Source organism: Bombina bombina, chromosome 3 (genome assembly GCF_027579735.1).
Source record: "Bombina bombina isolate aBomBom1 chromosome 3, aBomBom1.pri, whole genome shotgun sequence".
Classification (NCBI taxonomy): Eukaryota; Metazoa; Chordata; class Amphibia; order Anura; family Bombinatoridae; genus Bombina; species Bombina bombina.
In genome coordinates, this window is record NC_069501.1 from 1,003,893,614 (window position 1) to 1,003,909,335 (window position 15,722).

The following is a 15,722-nucleotide window of genomic DNA, read 5'->3' on the forward strand; positions in this document are numbered from 1 at the left end:
CTGCTTGCCTATACTACTCTTTTTGTTTAGAAATTTTTCAATTTTTTGAACATTGGTCTCTAGGCAGCAATACTTTTAACAGTGTTATGTACTTTTGTGCACTAGATGGCAGTAATGTTTGCACAATGTATATATTTGTTAAAAGCATTCTTTCAAAATTGCTGCCATATAGAGCTCCAAAACTTTCAAAATGTTACACCTTGGACTTATTAAGCATTTTGCCTGAGAGTAGAGTAGCAACACTGTTTATTTATTAATAAAAAGTAAAGAATAGAGAGTAATTGACACTTTTAAAAATGAAACATTAAATTGTTTGAATTGTTTGGAGGTTTAAGAATATTTATCATTACATTTATCAAAATTCTATGAAATTATTAATTCACATACATGTCCTGAATTAATATTATTGGTTCATAAACAAAAACTTGCATTCAAATATTTTTGACAATCATCAATATTGAATTCATTATTTGCGCTGTCTAGACGTTTGTTTTGGCTACATATTTACTTTCATGAAGATCACTGAAAAAGCTTGCAAAAGTCTAATTGAAAATCATAAAATATCCATATTTCTTAAAGTTTTTTTCTGTTTTTCATGTGTTTTATGTACTTTGGAGCAAAAATAAAAATAAATAAAATAAAATAAATAAGCAATTATTTTCTAATTGATTTGCTGATTTCACTGTATGTATGTACACACATATATACATACATACAAATATATATTTAACATTCATAACATTTTTTTTTTGAGTGAAGAACAGTACAATTTCAAGTATTTAGGACACTTGGCTTACCTTTAGATTAGCGTTCGAGCAAAAGCCAGTACAGGGTTTTGCAGAGCACCTCATAGAAGTCTATGAGGAGAGGGAATCAGCATGGTTGCGCTAACTGACCTTCAGATGTTAGCTTGCCTGAGACTTTCACTTGAGCAAAAAATAGTTTTACTTTCAACTTGTATTATGAGCATAGGAATAGAAGCACTATTGATTTAACTTGAGCAGTATTAGCACTCAATAGCGCTAATATTTTTGCGATCCACTTGTAATCTAGGCCTATATGGCCAAAACTATGTGGACACCTGAACATCACACCTATATAAGCTTGTTGGTTATCCCATTGCAAAACCATAGGAATAAATATAGAGTTGCCCTCCCCCTTGTGGCTATAACAGCCACCACTCTTCTGGGAAGGCTTTACTCAAGATTTTGGAATTTGTGCCCATTCAGCAAAAAGAGTATTTGTAAGGTCAGACACTGACATTGGACAAGATGGTCCAATGCTCGCAATCAGCTTTCTATTTTGTCCCAAAAGTGTTTAGTGGAGTTAATGTCAGGTCTCTGCTCAAGACACTCAAGTTCCTTCATACCAAACTCATCAAACCATGTCTTCATGGACCTCAATTTCTACACAGGAGCACAGTCATGTTGGAACAGGAAAGGATTTTCCAAAACTGTTGCCTCAAAGTTGGAAATACCCTATTGTCTAAAATGTCTTTGGATTCTGTTGCATTAAGATGATCTTCATTAGAACTAAAGGGCTTAACACAAACCATGAAAAACAGCCCCAAACCATTATCCCTCTTCCATCAAGCTTTGATTTCTGGTAGGCATCCACCACCTTGATTCAACACTCCAGAGAACAATTTTCCACTATTCCAGAGTCCAGTTGTGACATGCTTGGCATTGCACATGTTGATGTGAGACTTGTGAACAGCTGCACGGCCATGGAAACCCATTTCATAAAGCTCCTAACGCATGGTTCTTGTGCTGATGTTGCTTTCAGAGGCAGTTTGGAACTCTGTAGTGAGTGATGCAACAAATGATATGAGATTTTAATATGCTACATCCCTCAGCACTCTGCAAACCTGCTGTGTGAGTTTGCATTGTCTACCACTTGCTTCTCCTAGTCACTTCCACTTCAAAATAATAGCACTTACAGTTGAGTTGGGCAGATCTAGCAGGGCAGAGATTTCTTGAACAGACTTGTTGAAAAAGTGGCATTCTATGGCAGTGACATGTTCAAAGTCACTGAGCTCTTCAATACGATCCATTGTACTGTCAATGTTTTTTTAATCAAGATTTCATGGATATGTGCTGGATATTATGCACATGTTAGCAATGGCTGTGGCTGAAACATCTAATCTCAATAATAATCAGGGTTGTCCACTTTTGGACTTATAGTATATTACCATATTTTTTGGTTGTTGGAGCATTTCCTACAGAAATACAATTGTTGCTAGCACAAAAGGGGTTAAACCAATACTGAAGAGTTTTTGAGTCTTTGTACTTTTGTCACAAAGAGCAGTAGTGATTTAAGCATTTTATGCTAATAACAAATAAAGCAGTTCCTAAAATCCTTCATGTCATTAGCATAGAACAATTATACATAAAGTGAAAAATCAAGCACATTATTTAGTCATCATCATCAATATATAATCAATAAGCTGCAATGTTTTACATTCACATTAGTTATGCTTCTGTGTATTGGTACAGAAAACCACTCCAATCCCCCTTTCTAAAGTCTGGGAGAGGTTTCTTGAATAAGAAAACCTGTTACATCATATTATTAAAACTCATTTTGGATTTCATGTCCCTTTAAAATGTACCTATTTAATTTTATAGTTCTACATACAGTGATAAATAGAAAATATTAAATGTCACAGATTTTAAAGGGCTTAATCTCCTCATTGTAACCTAATCATGTTTTCTTTGCCATCATTCAACATGTTTACAAAGTGCCCAGTTGTCTGGCCTTTGAATGTCTCTGCTGTGATAGAGAACACATCAATTTACAATGAGTTTGCACAAACTGGATTCTATGTAATTGTTACACTGGATTAAAGTGATAGTAAATCCTAGTGTTTTGTGAAAAGCTAGAATTTACCAGTGGAACAAATAAAGGGGACTTTCAGTCATGGGGGGATATTGATCAAAGGTCTGGCGGACCTGATTCGACAGTGTGGATCAGGTCCGCCAGACCTCGCTGAATGCGGAGAGCGATACGCTCTCCGTATTCAGCATTGCACAAGCAGCTCTTGTGAGCTGCTGGTGCAACGCCGCCCCCTGCAGATTCGCGGCCGCCAGCAGGGGGGTGTAAATCAACCCGATCGTACTCGATCTGGTTTAATTGCAGCAATGTCTGTCCGCCTGCAGGCTCGCCAGAAACACGGGCCCTCAAGCTCCATTTGGAGCTTGATAAATGGGCCCCTTGGAGTATAAAATACTTCATGCTGAAAGCTGCTTTATTTGTCTGAAGCGTTCGCTGTGCTTAACGCCTCAGGCCACTCAAAGTAAAACTCAATTTTGCTGTGAGGGGATCTTAGCCAATAGAGTGCTAGCTATCCTGCATGGCACCAGCTGGACCGCACGGCTATTGGCTAAGAGGTAGAAACGTTACCTAAAAGCAAAATAGCGTTCTTCCATGGGCTGCCTGTGGACATCAGTGCGGCGAACACTTCAGACAAATAAAGGGACTTTCAGCATGACGTATTTTATACTTAATGACTGAAAGTCCCCTTTATTTATTTTACTGGTAAATCCTAGCATTTCACAAATGCTAGGATTTACTATCACTTTAACACTATTTCATTATAATACTTTAGATATTTTAGTTCACAGTGTAAAAGATATAAAATACTACTTCTGCAATCACAGTGATATTTTACCTGCTGTAAGACCAAAGACCTTTCACTTTCCACAATATGTTTGAATAGTTTCACCAGAGTCATAGGATCCCGTTGGGATATTGCCTGTATTCACAAATAAAAACAAAAACTGTTAGCTGGAAAACAATGCTGCATTCTACATTTTAGCAAAATATTATATCAAATATTTGTAGCATGAATAACATATTTTCATCCATGTTATGATAAATGCTGTGGCCAATCAGTGATGACCAGAGAGCAAGACGATGGAAAGACTATACACATACCAATAAATACCAATTCTGACAAGAAACTAAGCAAGATTAGCTCCTTGTGAAAGATTGCACCGCATTCTAAAAAAGAGTTCTGACAAGAAACTAAGGTCATATTTAAGTTGCTGGTGTTTATTCTGAGAAGAAAAATGTTAAACAAACAATTCAACTAGTGTAAAGTGATACCAACTTATGTTTTTTTACATACTGCCTATTTCACTTTACAAGTGTGCACTAGTGCGGCTTTGGGGCGGGTGATGCAACACAGCTTTGCAATCAAATAAATAGTTTTGTTTTTAGGGATTTCTTTGTTGTTCTAGACTTAAACATAATGTCTAATTTAGTCACTGTACTATTGCTTATTTTGAATACTATGGGCTAAATTACAAGTGCATTCTATTGTTAGTACAGACCATGATAAGCAATATTGCACCCATGTTAACTTATTTTAGCTCAAGCGCAAAATAAATTTGAGCGCATCAGGTTAGCACGACTGAAGGCCTAGCATAAAGTGTACACAACCTAAATACATTCAAATAAAGTGTTACACTCATATATACCTTATCTGATAAAAAATACTCATATTAATATAAAAAATAAAAACGTTTTTTTATAAGGGTAAAAAGATATATAGTATAAGGCCAGGTGATTGACTGCAAAGGCCTAAAAATAAATGTCCACTAGTCCAGGACGAATTGCACAGACGACTTTGAAATTTGACTTTTTCCTATCTTAAACATTGAGTGGACTAATATATGCATATACATGTGTATTTATGTGTTTATATGTTTATATACATACAGTACATACATACATACACACACATATATATATATATATATGAATACACACTTTTGAGCCCTCTCTACTCAACTGAAATACCTTAAACTATGAAAAAAATAATTTTTAATATTTGCATTGTGTTTTAATTTGTATTTAATGTACATATTTCACATTCCAAGTTTCTTCACATACAAGAAAGTGTTCTTTCTATTTTTAAATATTTATTTCTATACAGTATATACTGTATATATATGTCTTTATATACTCAATCTTTATTTGTACAACATTGCAGTAATAATATGATAATATGTATCGGTAAGGAATGATAATATGTATCAGTAAGGGATGATAATATGTATCAGTAAGGGATGATAATATGTATCAGTAAGGGATGATAATATGTATCAGTAAGGGATGGTAATATGTATCAGTAAGGGATGATAATATGTATCAGTAAGGGATGATAATATGTATCAGTAAAGGATGATAATATGTATCAGTAAGGGATGATAATATGTATCAGTAAGGGATGGTAATATGTATCAGTAAGGGATGGTAATATGTATCAGTAAGGGATGGTAATATGTATCAGTAAGGGATGATAATATGTATCAGTAAGGGATGATAATATGTATCAGTAAGGGATGATAATATGTATCAGTAAGGGATGATAATATGTATCAGTAAGGGATGATAATATGTATCAGTAAGGGATGATAATATGTATCAGTAAGGGATGGTAATATGTATCAGTAAGGGATGATAATATGTATCAGTAAGGGATGATAATATGTATCAGTAAGGGATGATAATATGTATCAGTAAGGGATGATAATATGTATCAGTAAGGGATGATAATATGTATCAGTAAGGGATGGTAATATGTATCAGTAAGGGATGGTAATATGTATCAGTAAGGGATGGTAATATGTATCAGTAAGGGATGATAATATGTATCAGTAAGGGATGGTAATATGTATCAGTAAGGGATGGTAATATGTATCAGTAAGGGATGATAATATGTATCAGTAAGGGATGGTAATATGTATCAGTAAGGGATGGTAATATGTATCAGTAAGGGATGGTAATATGTATCAGTAAGGGATGGTAATATGTATCAGTAAGGGATGATAATATGTATCAGTAAGGGATGGTAATATGTATCAGTAAGGGATGGTAATATGTATCAGTAAGGGATGGCAATATGTATCAGTAAGGGATGGTAATATGTATCAGTAAGGGATGATAATATGTATCAGTAAGGGATGGTAATATGTATCAGTAAGGGATGGCAATATGTATCAGTAAGGGATGGCAATATGTATCAGTAAGGGATGATAATATGTATCAGTAAGGGATGGCAATATGTATCAGTAAGGGATGGTAATATGTATCAGTAAGGGATGGTAATATGTATCAGTAAGGGATGGTAATATGTATCAGTAAGGGATGGTAATATGTATCAGTAAGGGATGATAATATGTATCAGTAAGGGATGGCAATATGTATCAGTAAGGGATGGCAATATGTATCAGTAAGGGATGATAATATGTATCAGTAAGGGATGGCAATATGTATCAGTAAGGGATGGTAATATGTATCAGTAAGGGATGGTAATATGTATCAGTAAGGGATGGTAATATGTATCAGTAAGGGATGATAATATGTATCAGTAAGGGATGGCAATATGTATCAGTAAGGGATGGCAATATGTATCAGTAAGGGATGATAATATGTATCAGTAAGGGATGGCAATATGTATCAGTAAGGGATGGTAATATGTATCAGTAAGGGATGGTAATATGTATCAGTAAGGGATGGTAATATGTATCAGTAAGGGATGATAATATGTATTAGTAAGGGATGATAATATGTATCAGTAAGGGATGATAATATGTATCAGTAAGGGATGATAATATGTATCAGTAAGGGATGATAATATGTATCAGTAAGGGATGGTAATATGTATCAGTAAGGGATGGTAATATGTATCAGTAAGGGATGGTAATATGTATCAGTAAGGGATGATAATATGTATCAGTAAGGGATGATAATATGTATCAGTAAGGGATGGTAATATGTATCAGTAAGGGATGGTAATATGTATCAGTAAGGGATGATAATATGTATCAGTAAGGGATGATAATATGTATCAGTAAGGGATGGCAATATGTATCAGTAAGGGATGGCAATATGTATCAGTAAGGGATGATAATATGTATCAGTAAGGGATGGCAATATGTATCAGTAAGGGATGGTAATATGTATCAGTAAGGGATGGTAATATGTATCAGTAAGGGATGGTAATATGTATCAGTAAGGGATGATAATATGTATCAGTAAGGGATGATAATATGTATCAGTAAGGGATGATAATATGTATCAGTAAGGGATGGTAATATGTATCAGTAAGGGATGGTAATATGTATCAGTAAGGGATGATAATATGTATCAGTAAGGGATGGTAATATGTATCAGTAAGGGATGGTAATATGTATCAGTAAGGGATGGTAATATGTATCAGTAAGGGATGGTAATATGTATCAGTAAGGGATGGTAATATGTATCAGTAAGGGATGGTAATATGTATCAGTAAGGGATGGTAATATGTATCAGTAAGGGATGATAATATGTATCAGTAAGGGAAGGTTTTTTCTTGTTTTTATACTATAATTTATTGCTCCCGGTTTTTTAAATGCACAAGGAAGACTTTACTTTTAATATTTCATCTTATTGCCTTTATATAAAGTATAAATGTGTCAGACTCCTGTACTCATGACAAAACAGATAAGGTAATGAATGTTCTCTATGACAGATAAACACACACCCTGACTCAAGAAGAAAGGACCATGATCTGGCAAGTGCAATATTAATATTACATTTTAGCTCTGCCAAATACCTGCTGTTTTTTTGGCAAATCTGCACATGCACCACACAGAGAAACCATTGGTTAACAGAAGCAGAAGAAGCAGCTTAGAAATGGGCTACTGTAAATTGTTAGTGTAGTCTGCAAATACAAGAGGCCTATAAACGTTTTCATTTGACTTGCATCCAAAGTCCTGACATTGTCTGGGAAACTCTCAAACATAACACATTAGTCATGAACATAAAAAAGAAAAGACCTGGATACAACCAATCCCAAATGAAATATTTTTCATAATATTTACCACAACCATCTCTGTGTTTTCTTTGTTGTTTTATTACCATCTCCTAGAAATAGCAGTACTTAGAATTGTTGTTACAGGGATAGAAAAGGACAAAATTAAACTTTCATGATTCAGACAGAACATGTTATTTTAAATACCTTTCCAATCTACTTTTATTATCAAATCTGCTGTGTTCTCTTTCTATCCTTTTGTTGAATATTAAACCTAGATAGGCTGATAGAAGCTCAGGAGCATGCTCGTATATTTAGCAGTCTAAGGGGGCTAGTTATCAAGCCGTCTACTTTTCTGGCTTCGCCGGCCCAATACGTCCGCCTAAGCTCGCCTACCTTCGCCGCCGCGGACCTTGAATACGTTCGCCTAAGTTATCAAATAAAGCTGTCAAAAAGCCGCGGGGCGATGAGCAGCGGACTGTGACAGTTATCACTCATCCGATCTCGCTGCCCTTCGGCTTTTTCCCAGCTTTATTGCTAGCCTGTCACTAAGCACCCACACTAAACTACACTGTTCTACCCCCTATACCGGCGCCCCCGGAGCCCCCCGCAACTAAATAAAGTTACTAACCCCTAAACCGCCGCTCCTAGACCCCGCCACAACTCTTATAAATGTATTAACCCCTAAACCGCCGCTCCTAGACCCCGCCGCAACTCTTATAAATGTATTAACCCCTAAACCGCCGCTCCTAGACCCCGCCGCAACTCTTATAAATGTATTAACCCCTAAACCGCCGCTCCCGGACACCGCTGCCACCTACAGTATACCTAGTAACCCCTATCCTGCCCCCCCTACACCGTCGCCCTCTATTATAAAATTATTAACCCCTATCCTGCTGATCCCGCACCTCTCTGCAACTAAATAAATAGTTTAACCCCTAAACCGCCGCTCCATGAACCCGCCGCAACCTATATTAAACCTATTAACCCCTATCCTGCCCCCCCTACACCGTCGCCACCTATAATAAATTTATTAACCCCTATCCTGCCCCCCACTACGCCGCCGCCACTGTAATAAAATTATTAACCCCTAAACCTAAGTCTAACCCTAACGCCCCCCTAACTTAAATATTAATTAAATAAATCTAAATAAATTAACTCTTATTAACTAAATGAATCCTATTTAAAACTAAATACTTACCTTTAAAATAAACCCTAAGATAGCTACAATATAATTAATAATTATATTATAGCTATCTTAGGATTTATATTTATTTTACAGGTAACTTTGTATTTATTTTAGCTAGTTAGAATAGTTATTAAATAGTTATTAACTATTTAATAACTACCTAGCTAAAAGAAATACAAAATTACCTGTAAAATAAATCCTAACCCAAGTTACAATTAAACCTAATACTACACTATCATTAAATTAACTAAATAAACTACCTACAAATAACTACAATTAAATACAATTACATAAACTAACTAAAGTACAAAAAATAAAAAAAGCTAAGTTACAAAAAATAAAAAATTAAGTTACAAACATGTTAAAAATATTACAACAATTTTAAGCTACTTACACCTAATCTAAGCCCCCTAATAAAATAACAAACCCCCCAAAATAAGAAAAATCCCTACCCTATTCTAAATTAAATAAATTTCAAAGCTCTTTTACCTTACCAGCCCTTAAAAGGGCCATTTGTGGGGGCATGCCCCAAAAAGTTCAGCTCTTTTGCCTGTAAAAGAAAAATACAACCCCCCCCCAACATTAAAACCCACCACCCACATACCCCTAATCTAACCCAAACCCCCCTTACAAAAACCTAACACTAATCCCCTGAAGATCATCCTACCTTGAGTCGTCTTCACTCAGCCGAGCCACCGATGGAACTGAAGAGGACATCCGGAGCGGAAGAAGTTAATCCTCCAAGCGGCGCTGAAGAAATCTTCCATCCGATGAAGTCATCATCCAGGCGGCGCTGAAGAAGTCTTTGATCCGGCCGATGTCATCTTCCAAGAGGCGCTGAAGATGTCTTCTATCCGGGTGAAGTCATCTTCCAAGCCGGGTCTTGAATCTTCCTTCCGCCGACGCGGAACCACCTTCTTCACCGACGGACTACGACGAATGACGGCTCCTTTAAGGGACGTCATCCAAGATGGCGTCCCCTCAATTCCGATTGGCTGATAGGATTCTATCAGCCAATCGGAATTAAGGTAGGAAAAATCTGATTGGCTGATGGAATCAGCCAATCAGATTGAGCTCGCATTCTATTGGCTGTTCCGATCAGCCAATCGGATTGAACTTGAATCTTGAATCTTGAATCTGATTGGCTGATTCCATCAGCCAATCAGATTTTCCTACCTTAATTCCGATTGGCTGATAGAATCCTATCAGCCAATCGGAATTGAGGGGACGCCATCTTGGATGACGTCCCTTAAAGGAGCCGTCATTCGTCGTAGTCCGTCGGTGAAGAAGGTGGTTCCGCGTCGGCGGAAGGAAGATTCAAGACCCGGCTTGGAAGATGACTTCACCCGGATAGAAGACATCTTCAGCGCCTCTTGGAAGATGACATCGGCCGGATCAAAGACTTCTTCAGCGCCGCCTGGATGATGACTTCATCGGATGGAAGATTTCTTCAGCGCCGCTTGGAGGATTAACTTCTTCCGCTCCGGATGTCCTCTTCAGTTCCATCGGTGGCTCGGCTGAGTGAAGACGACTCAAGGTAGGATGATCTTCAGGGGATTAGTGTTAGGTTTTTGTAAGGGGGGTTTGGGTTAGATTAGGGGTATGTGGGTGGTGGGTTTTAATGTTGGGGGGGGTTGTATTTTTCTTTTACAGGCAAAAGAGCTGAACTTTTTGGGGCATGCCCCCACAAATGGCTCTTTTAAGGGCTGGTAAGGTAAAAGAGCTTTGAAATTTATTTAATTTAGAATAGGGTAGGGATTTTTCTTATTTTGGGGGGTTTGTTATTTTATTAGGGGGCTTAGATTAGGTGTAAGTAGCTTAAAATTGTTGTAATATTTTTAACATGTTTGTAACTTATTTTTTTATTTTTTGTAACTTAGCTTTTTTTATTTTTTGCACTTTAGTTAGTTTATGTAATTGTATTTAATTGTAGTTATTTGTAGGTAGTTTATTTAGTTAATTTAATGATAGTGTAGTATTAGGTTTAATTGTAACTTAGGTTAGGATTTATTTTACAGGTAATTTTGTATTTCTTTTAGCTAGGTAGTTATTAAATAGTTAATAACTATTTAATAACTATTCTAACTAGCTAAAATAAATACAAAGTTACCTGTAAAATAAATATAAATCCTAAGATAGCTATAATATAATTATTAATTATATTGTAGCTATATTAGGGTTTATTTTAAAGGTAAGTATTTAGTTTTAAATAGGATTCATTTAGTTAATAAGAGTTAATTTATTTAGATTTATTTAATTAATTATTTAAGTTAGGGGGGCGTTAGGGTTAGGGTTAGACTTAGGTTTAGGGGTTAATAATTTTATTACAGTGGCGGCGGCGTAGTGGGGGGCAGGATAGGGGTTAATAAATTTATTATAGGTGGCGACGGTGTAGGGGGGGCAGGATAGGGGTTAATACATTTAATATAGGTTGCGGCGGGTTCAGGGAGCGGCGGTTTAGGGGTTAATACATTTATTATAGTTGCGGTGGGCTCCGGGAGCGGCGGTTTAGGGGGTAATAACTTTATTTAGTTGCGGCGGTGTAGGGGGGGTCAGATTAGTGGTGTTTAGACTCGGGGTACATGTTAGGGTGTTAGGTGTAGACAGCTCCCATAGGAATGAATGGGATGTCTGTCAGCAGCGAACTTGTACTTTCGCTATGGTCAGACTCCCATTGATTCCTATGGGATCCGCCGCCTCCAGGCTGGCGCTTTGAAAACCAGGTACGCTGGGCCGTAAAAGTGCCGAGCGTACCTGCTAGTTTTTTGATAGCTAGCAAAAGTAGTGAGAATGAGCCGCACTTGTGTGCGGAACATCTGGAGTGACGTAAGAATCGATCTGTGTCGGACTGAGTCCGGCGGATCGAAGTTTACGTCACAAAATTCTACTTTTGCCGGTCTCGAGCCTTTGATAACTAAGGCGAATCAGCCTCGCCACAAATACGCTGCGGAATACGTAGCGTATTTGAGGTTGACGGCTTGATAACTAGGCCCCTATGGCAGCAGTGTTTGCAGCTATCAACATTGCTATAAACAACGTTGCCAACTCTGCTGCCTGATAGCTTAAAGGGACACTAAACATCATTTTTTTTTCTTTCATGATTTAGATAGAGCAGGCAATTTTAAACAATTTTCTAATTTACTCTTATTATCTATTTTCTTCATTCTTTTGCTATCTTTATTTGCACCTGTGTAGCGCTTGCTTATTGTAGACATCAATTGTAGACATCAATAAGCAAGCTCTATTTAAGGTGCTAAATCTAAAATGGGCTGGCTCCTAAGCTTTGCATTCCTGCATTTCAGATAAAGATAGCAAGAGAACAAAGAAAAATGGATTATAGGAGTAAATTAGAAAGGTGCTTAAAATTACATGCTCTATCTGAATCATGAAAGAAAAAAATTGGGTATATTATCCCTTTAAGACATACGTGCACACTCCTGAGTTCACCTAGGGCTTGATATTCAAAAGCTCGCCGCTCAGGTGAGATGATCAAAGAAGTCTTATCATTTAGAAAAGCAAATTTTATCTAGAGAAATGTTTATGCTTTGTGATTTTTTTCATGCCGGTGTTCTAAATTAAGTTGTCTACAATAAGAATGCGCGACCTACGTCACTTCCGGTGACGTGTAATCAGCTGCTGGAGGTTTGTGACGCTCACTGCGCATGCGGTAGAGGGCCAACCTCCTACAAACAGCTGATACAGAGATAACAGATATTGCATTAGCTCATTGGTAGACAACTTATTTTAAAACTGGTGTATACGCTGCTGTTTGGGGCCATCGCCTTGTTTGTATGCTTAGTTTGCTTCCCTGATTAACGTGGGGTGGGATTTTACAGTACACTGTGCCTTTAATTTCATGTACTGTTGCTCTAAGGGCTCATATCAATCCCCCTTTCAGCTAATAAAGATACATAAGTAAGTGAGTGTAAAAATAGATGCTATTTTGTGAAATTATATAAAATTGAGACAGTTTAAACGGCAAGATTTACATTGTACCATTACAAATGAAAAAATGATAAAATACTAATAATAATAACAGCAATACTGTTCTGGGTGGAAAGGTTTGATGGTTTATAGAATTTTCAAGATCTACAGTGTTGGGAAAGAGATCATGTCCGTGTTTGCTCCTAAAATAAGTCTACCACCTGAACAGGACAACAAAGGAACCTGACCGCGGCTCTTTCTTATCACCCTGTCTGCCACTGTTCAAAATTAAGTTGTCTACCATAGTGTTTATTGCCTCCACGTCAGTGATAGTTGTGAGGTTGCGGTTTGTTAATTTATTGTTACTTAATTCAGGGTGAGCGGACAGCCAAGGGGTTAATGTGACCTTTTTGAGATCATCATCAGTGCATTCCCTGCGAACACCGAGCATCTCATAGTGACACTTCATAGCTAAAACCCGAGAGTGCATTCCATGCGAACACCGAGCATCTCATAGTGACACTTCATAGCTAAAACCAGAGAGTGCATTCCATGCGAACACCGAGCATCTCATTGACACTTCATTTGTAAAACCCGATGTCATGCATCCGTCTGTCATCAGCTGTTTTAAGAAGGTTGGGCCTCTAGCGCATGCGTAGTGAGCGTCACAAACCTCAAGCAGCTGATTCACGTCACCGGAAGTGACGTGGTATACACATTCCTACGCGGTAAACAGATTACTTTAGAACACTGGCGATGGCTTTGAATATCATGCCCCTAGGATTACTGTTTAATGAGGGATACCAAGAGAACTAAGCAAAATGTATCATATAAATAAATTGGAAAGTTGTTTAAAACTCCATGCTCTATCAAATTAATGTAAGTTTTTAATTTTTATTTTACTGGCCTTTTAACCCCTTAAAGGGACATTGAACACTTTGGGATTTTAATATAAAATGATAAATCATATATATAAAAAATAACTCTGCAATATACTTTCATTATTTATTATGTCCCCTTTTCCTGTCATTCCATTCTAAAATAGTGAGCTTTTCAATTCCTGTTAGAAATGGGAGTGCAGAACTCTGTTATATTCCACACAGCCACTGGCTGCACAGTCTAGTGACCTATTTATAACTGTCCCTAATTGGCCACAGCAGAGAAAGTAACCTAAGTTACAACATGGAAACTCCCATTGTTTTATAGACACTAACTGCTAGATTACGAGTCTTGCGTTAGCCTTAAAAAGCAGCATTGAGAGGTCCCAATGCTGCTTTTTAACAACCGCTGGTATTATGAGTCTGGCAGGTACAGGCGACTCGAGCATACCGCAAATCCCCTTACGTCAATTGCGTATCCATGGGATTTTCCTATCGTCGGTATTACGAGTCTTGGAAAAAGTGAGCGGTACAGCCTCTCCTGTCAAGACTCCTACCGCATTTTAAAGTCAGTAGTTAAGAGTTTTATGGGCTAACGCCGTAACATAAAACTCTTAACTAAAGTGCTAAAAAGTACACTAACACCCATAAACTACCTATTAACCCCTAAACCGAGGCCCCCCCGCACATTGCAAACAGTTAAATAAAATTTTTAACCCCTAATCTGCCGACCGGACATCACCGCCACTGTAATAAATATATTAACCCCTATACCGCCACTCTCCCACATCGCAAACACTAGTTAAATTTTATTAACCCCTAATCTGCCGTCCCTAACATCGCCGACACCTACCTACATTTATTAACCCCTAATCTGCCGTCCCCAACGTCGCCGCCACTATATTAAATGTATTAACCCCTAAACCTAAGTCTAACCCTAAACCTAACACCCCCTAACTTAAATATAATTTAAAATAATCAAAAAAAAATTACTACAATCAAATAAATTATTCCTATTTAAAACTAAATATTACCTATAAAATAAACCCTAAGCTAGCTACAATATAACTAATAGTTACATTGTAGCTATCTCAGGGTTTATTTTTATTTTACAGGCAACTTTGTATTTATTTTAACTAGGTACAATAGTTATTAAATAGTTATTAACTATTTAATAACTTCCTAGTTAAAATAAGTACAAATTTACCTGTAAAATAAACCCTAACCTAAGTTACAATTACACCTAACACTACACTATAATTAAATGAATTACCTAAACTAACTACAATTAATTACAATTAAATTAAATAAACTAAATTACAGAAACTAATAAAATAATTACAAGAATTTTAAACTAATTATACCTAATCTAATCCCCCTAATAAAATAAAAAAATAAAAAAATAATAAAAATCCCTACCCTATACTAAATTACAAATAGCCCTTAAAAGGGCTTTTTGCGGGGCATTGCCCCAAAGTAATCAGCTCTTTTACCTGTAAAAAAAAATACAATACCCCCCAACATTAAAACCCACCACCCACACACCCAACCCTACTCAAAAACCCACCCAATCCCCCCTTAATAAAACCTAACACTAACCCCTTGAAGATCACCCTACTTTGAGATGTCTTCACCCAACCGGGCAGAAGTGGTCCTCCAGACGGGCAGAAGTCTTCATCCAGGCGGCATCTTCTATCTTCATCCATCCAGAGCGGAGCGGGTCCATCTTCAAGCCATCCGACGCGGAGCATCCTCTTCCATCCGATGACTAACACTAAATGACGGTACCTATAAGTGACGTAATCCAAGATGGCGTCCCTTCAATTCCAATTGGCTGATAGAATTCTATCAGCCAATCGGAATTAAGGTATAAAAAATCCTATTGGCTGATGCAATCAGCTAATAGGATTGAAGTTCAATCCTATTGGCTGAT

The 15,722-nt window shown here is 37.0% G+C and overlaps 1 protein-coding gene across 3 annotated transcripts in view; it reads right to left on the reverse strand.

The window, feature by feature from the left end:
• The window catches only part of STAT6 (signal transducer and activator of transcription 6), a 465,172-nt gene that overhangs the window by 182,451 nt on the left and 266,999 nt on the right, over positions 1-15,722 (reverse strand). For all 3 annotated transcript variants that reach the window (XM_053708174.1, XM_053708172.1, XM_053708173.1), the window contains exon 4: positions 3,668-3,751. In XM_053708174.1, the coding sequence (XP_053564149.1) occupies positions 3,668-3,751 (84 nt within the window). The remainder of the gene's footprint in view (positions 1-3,667; positions 3,752-15,722) is intronic.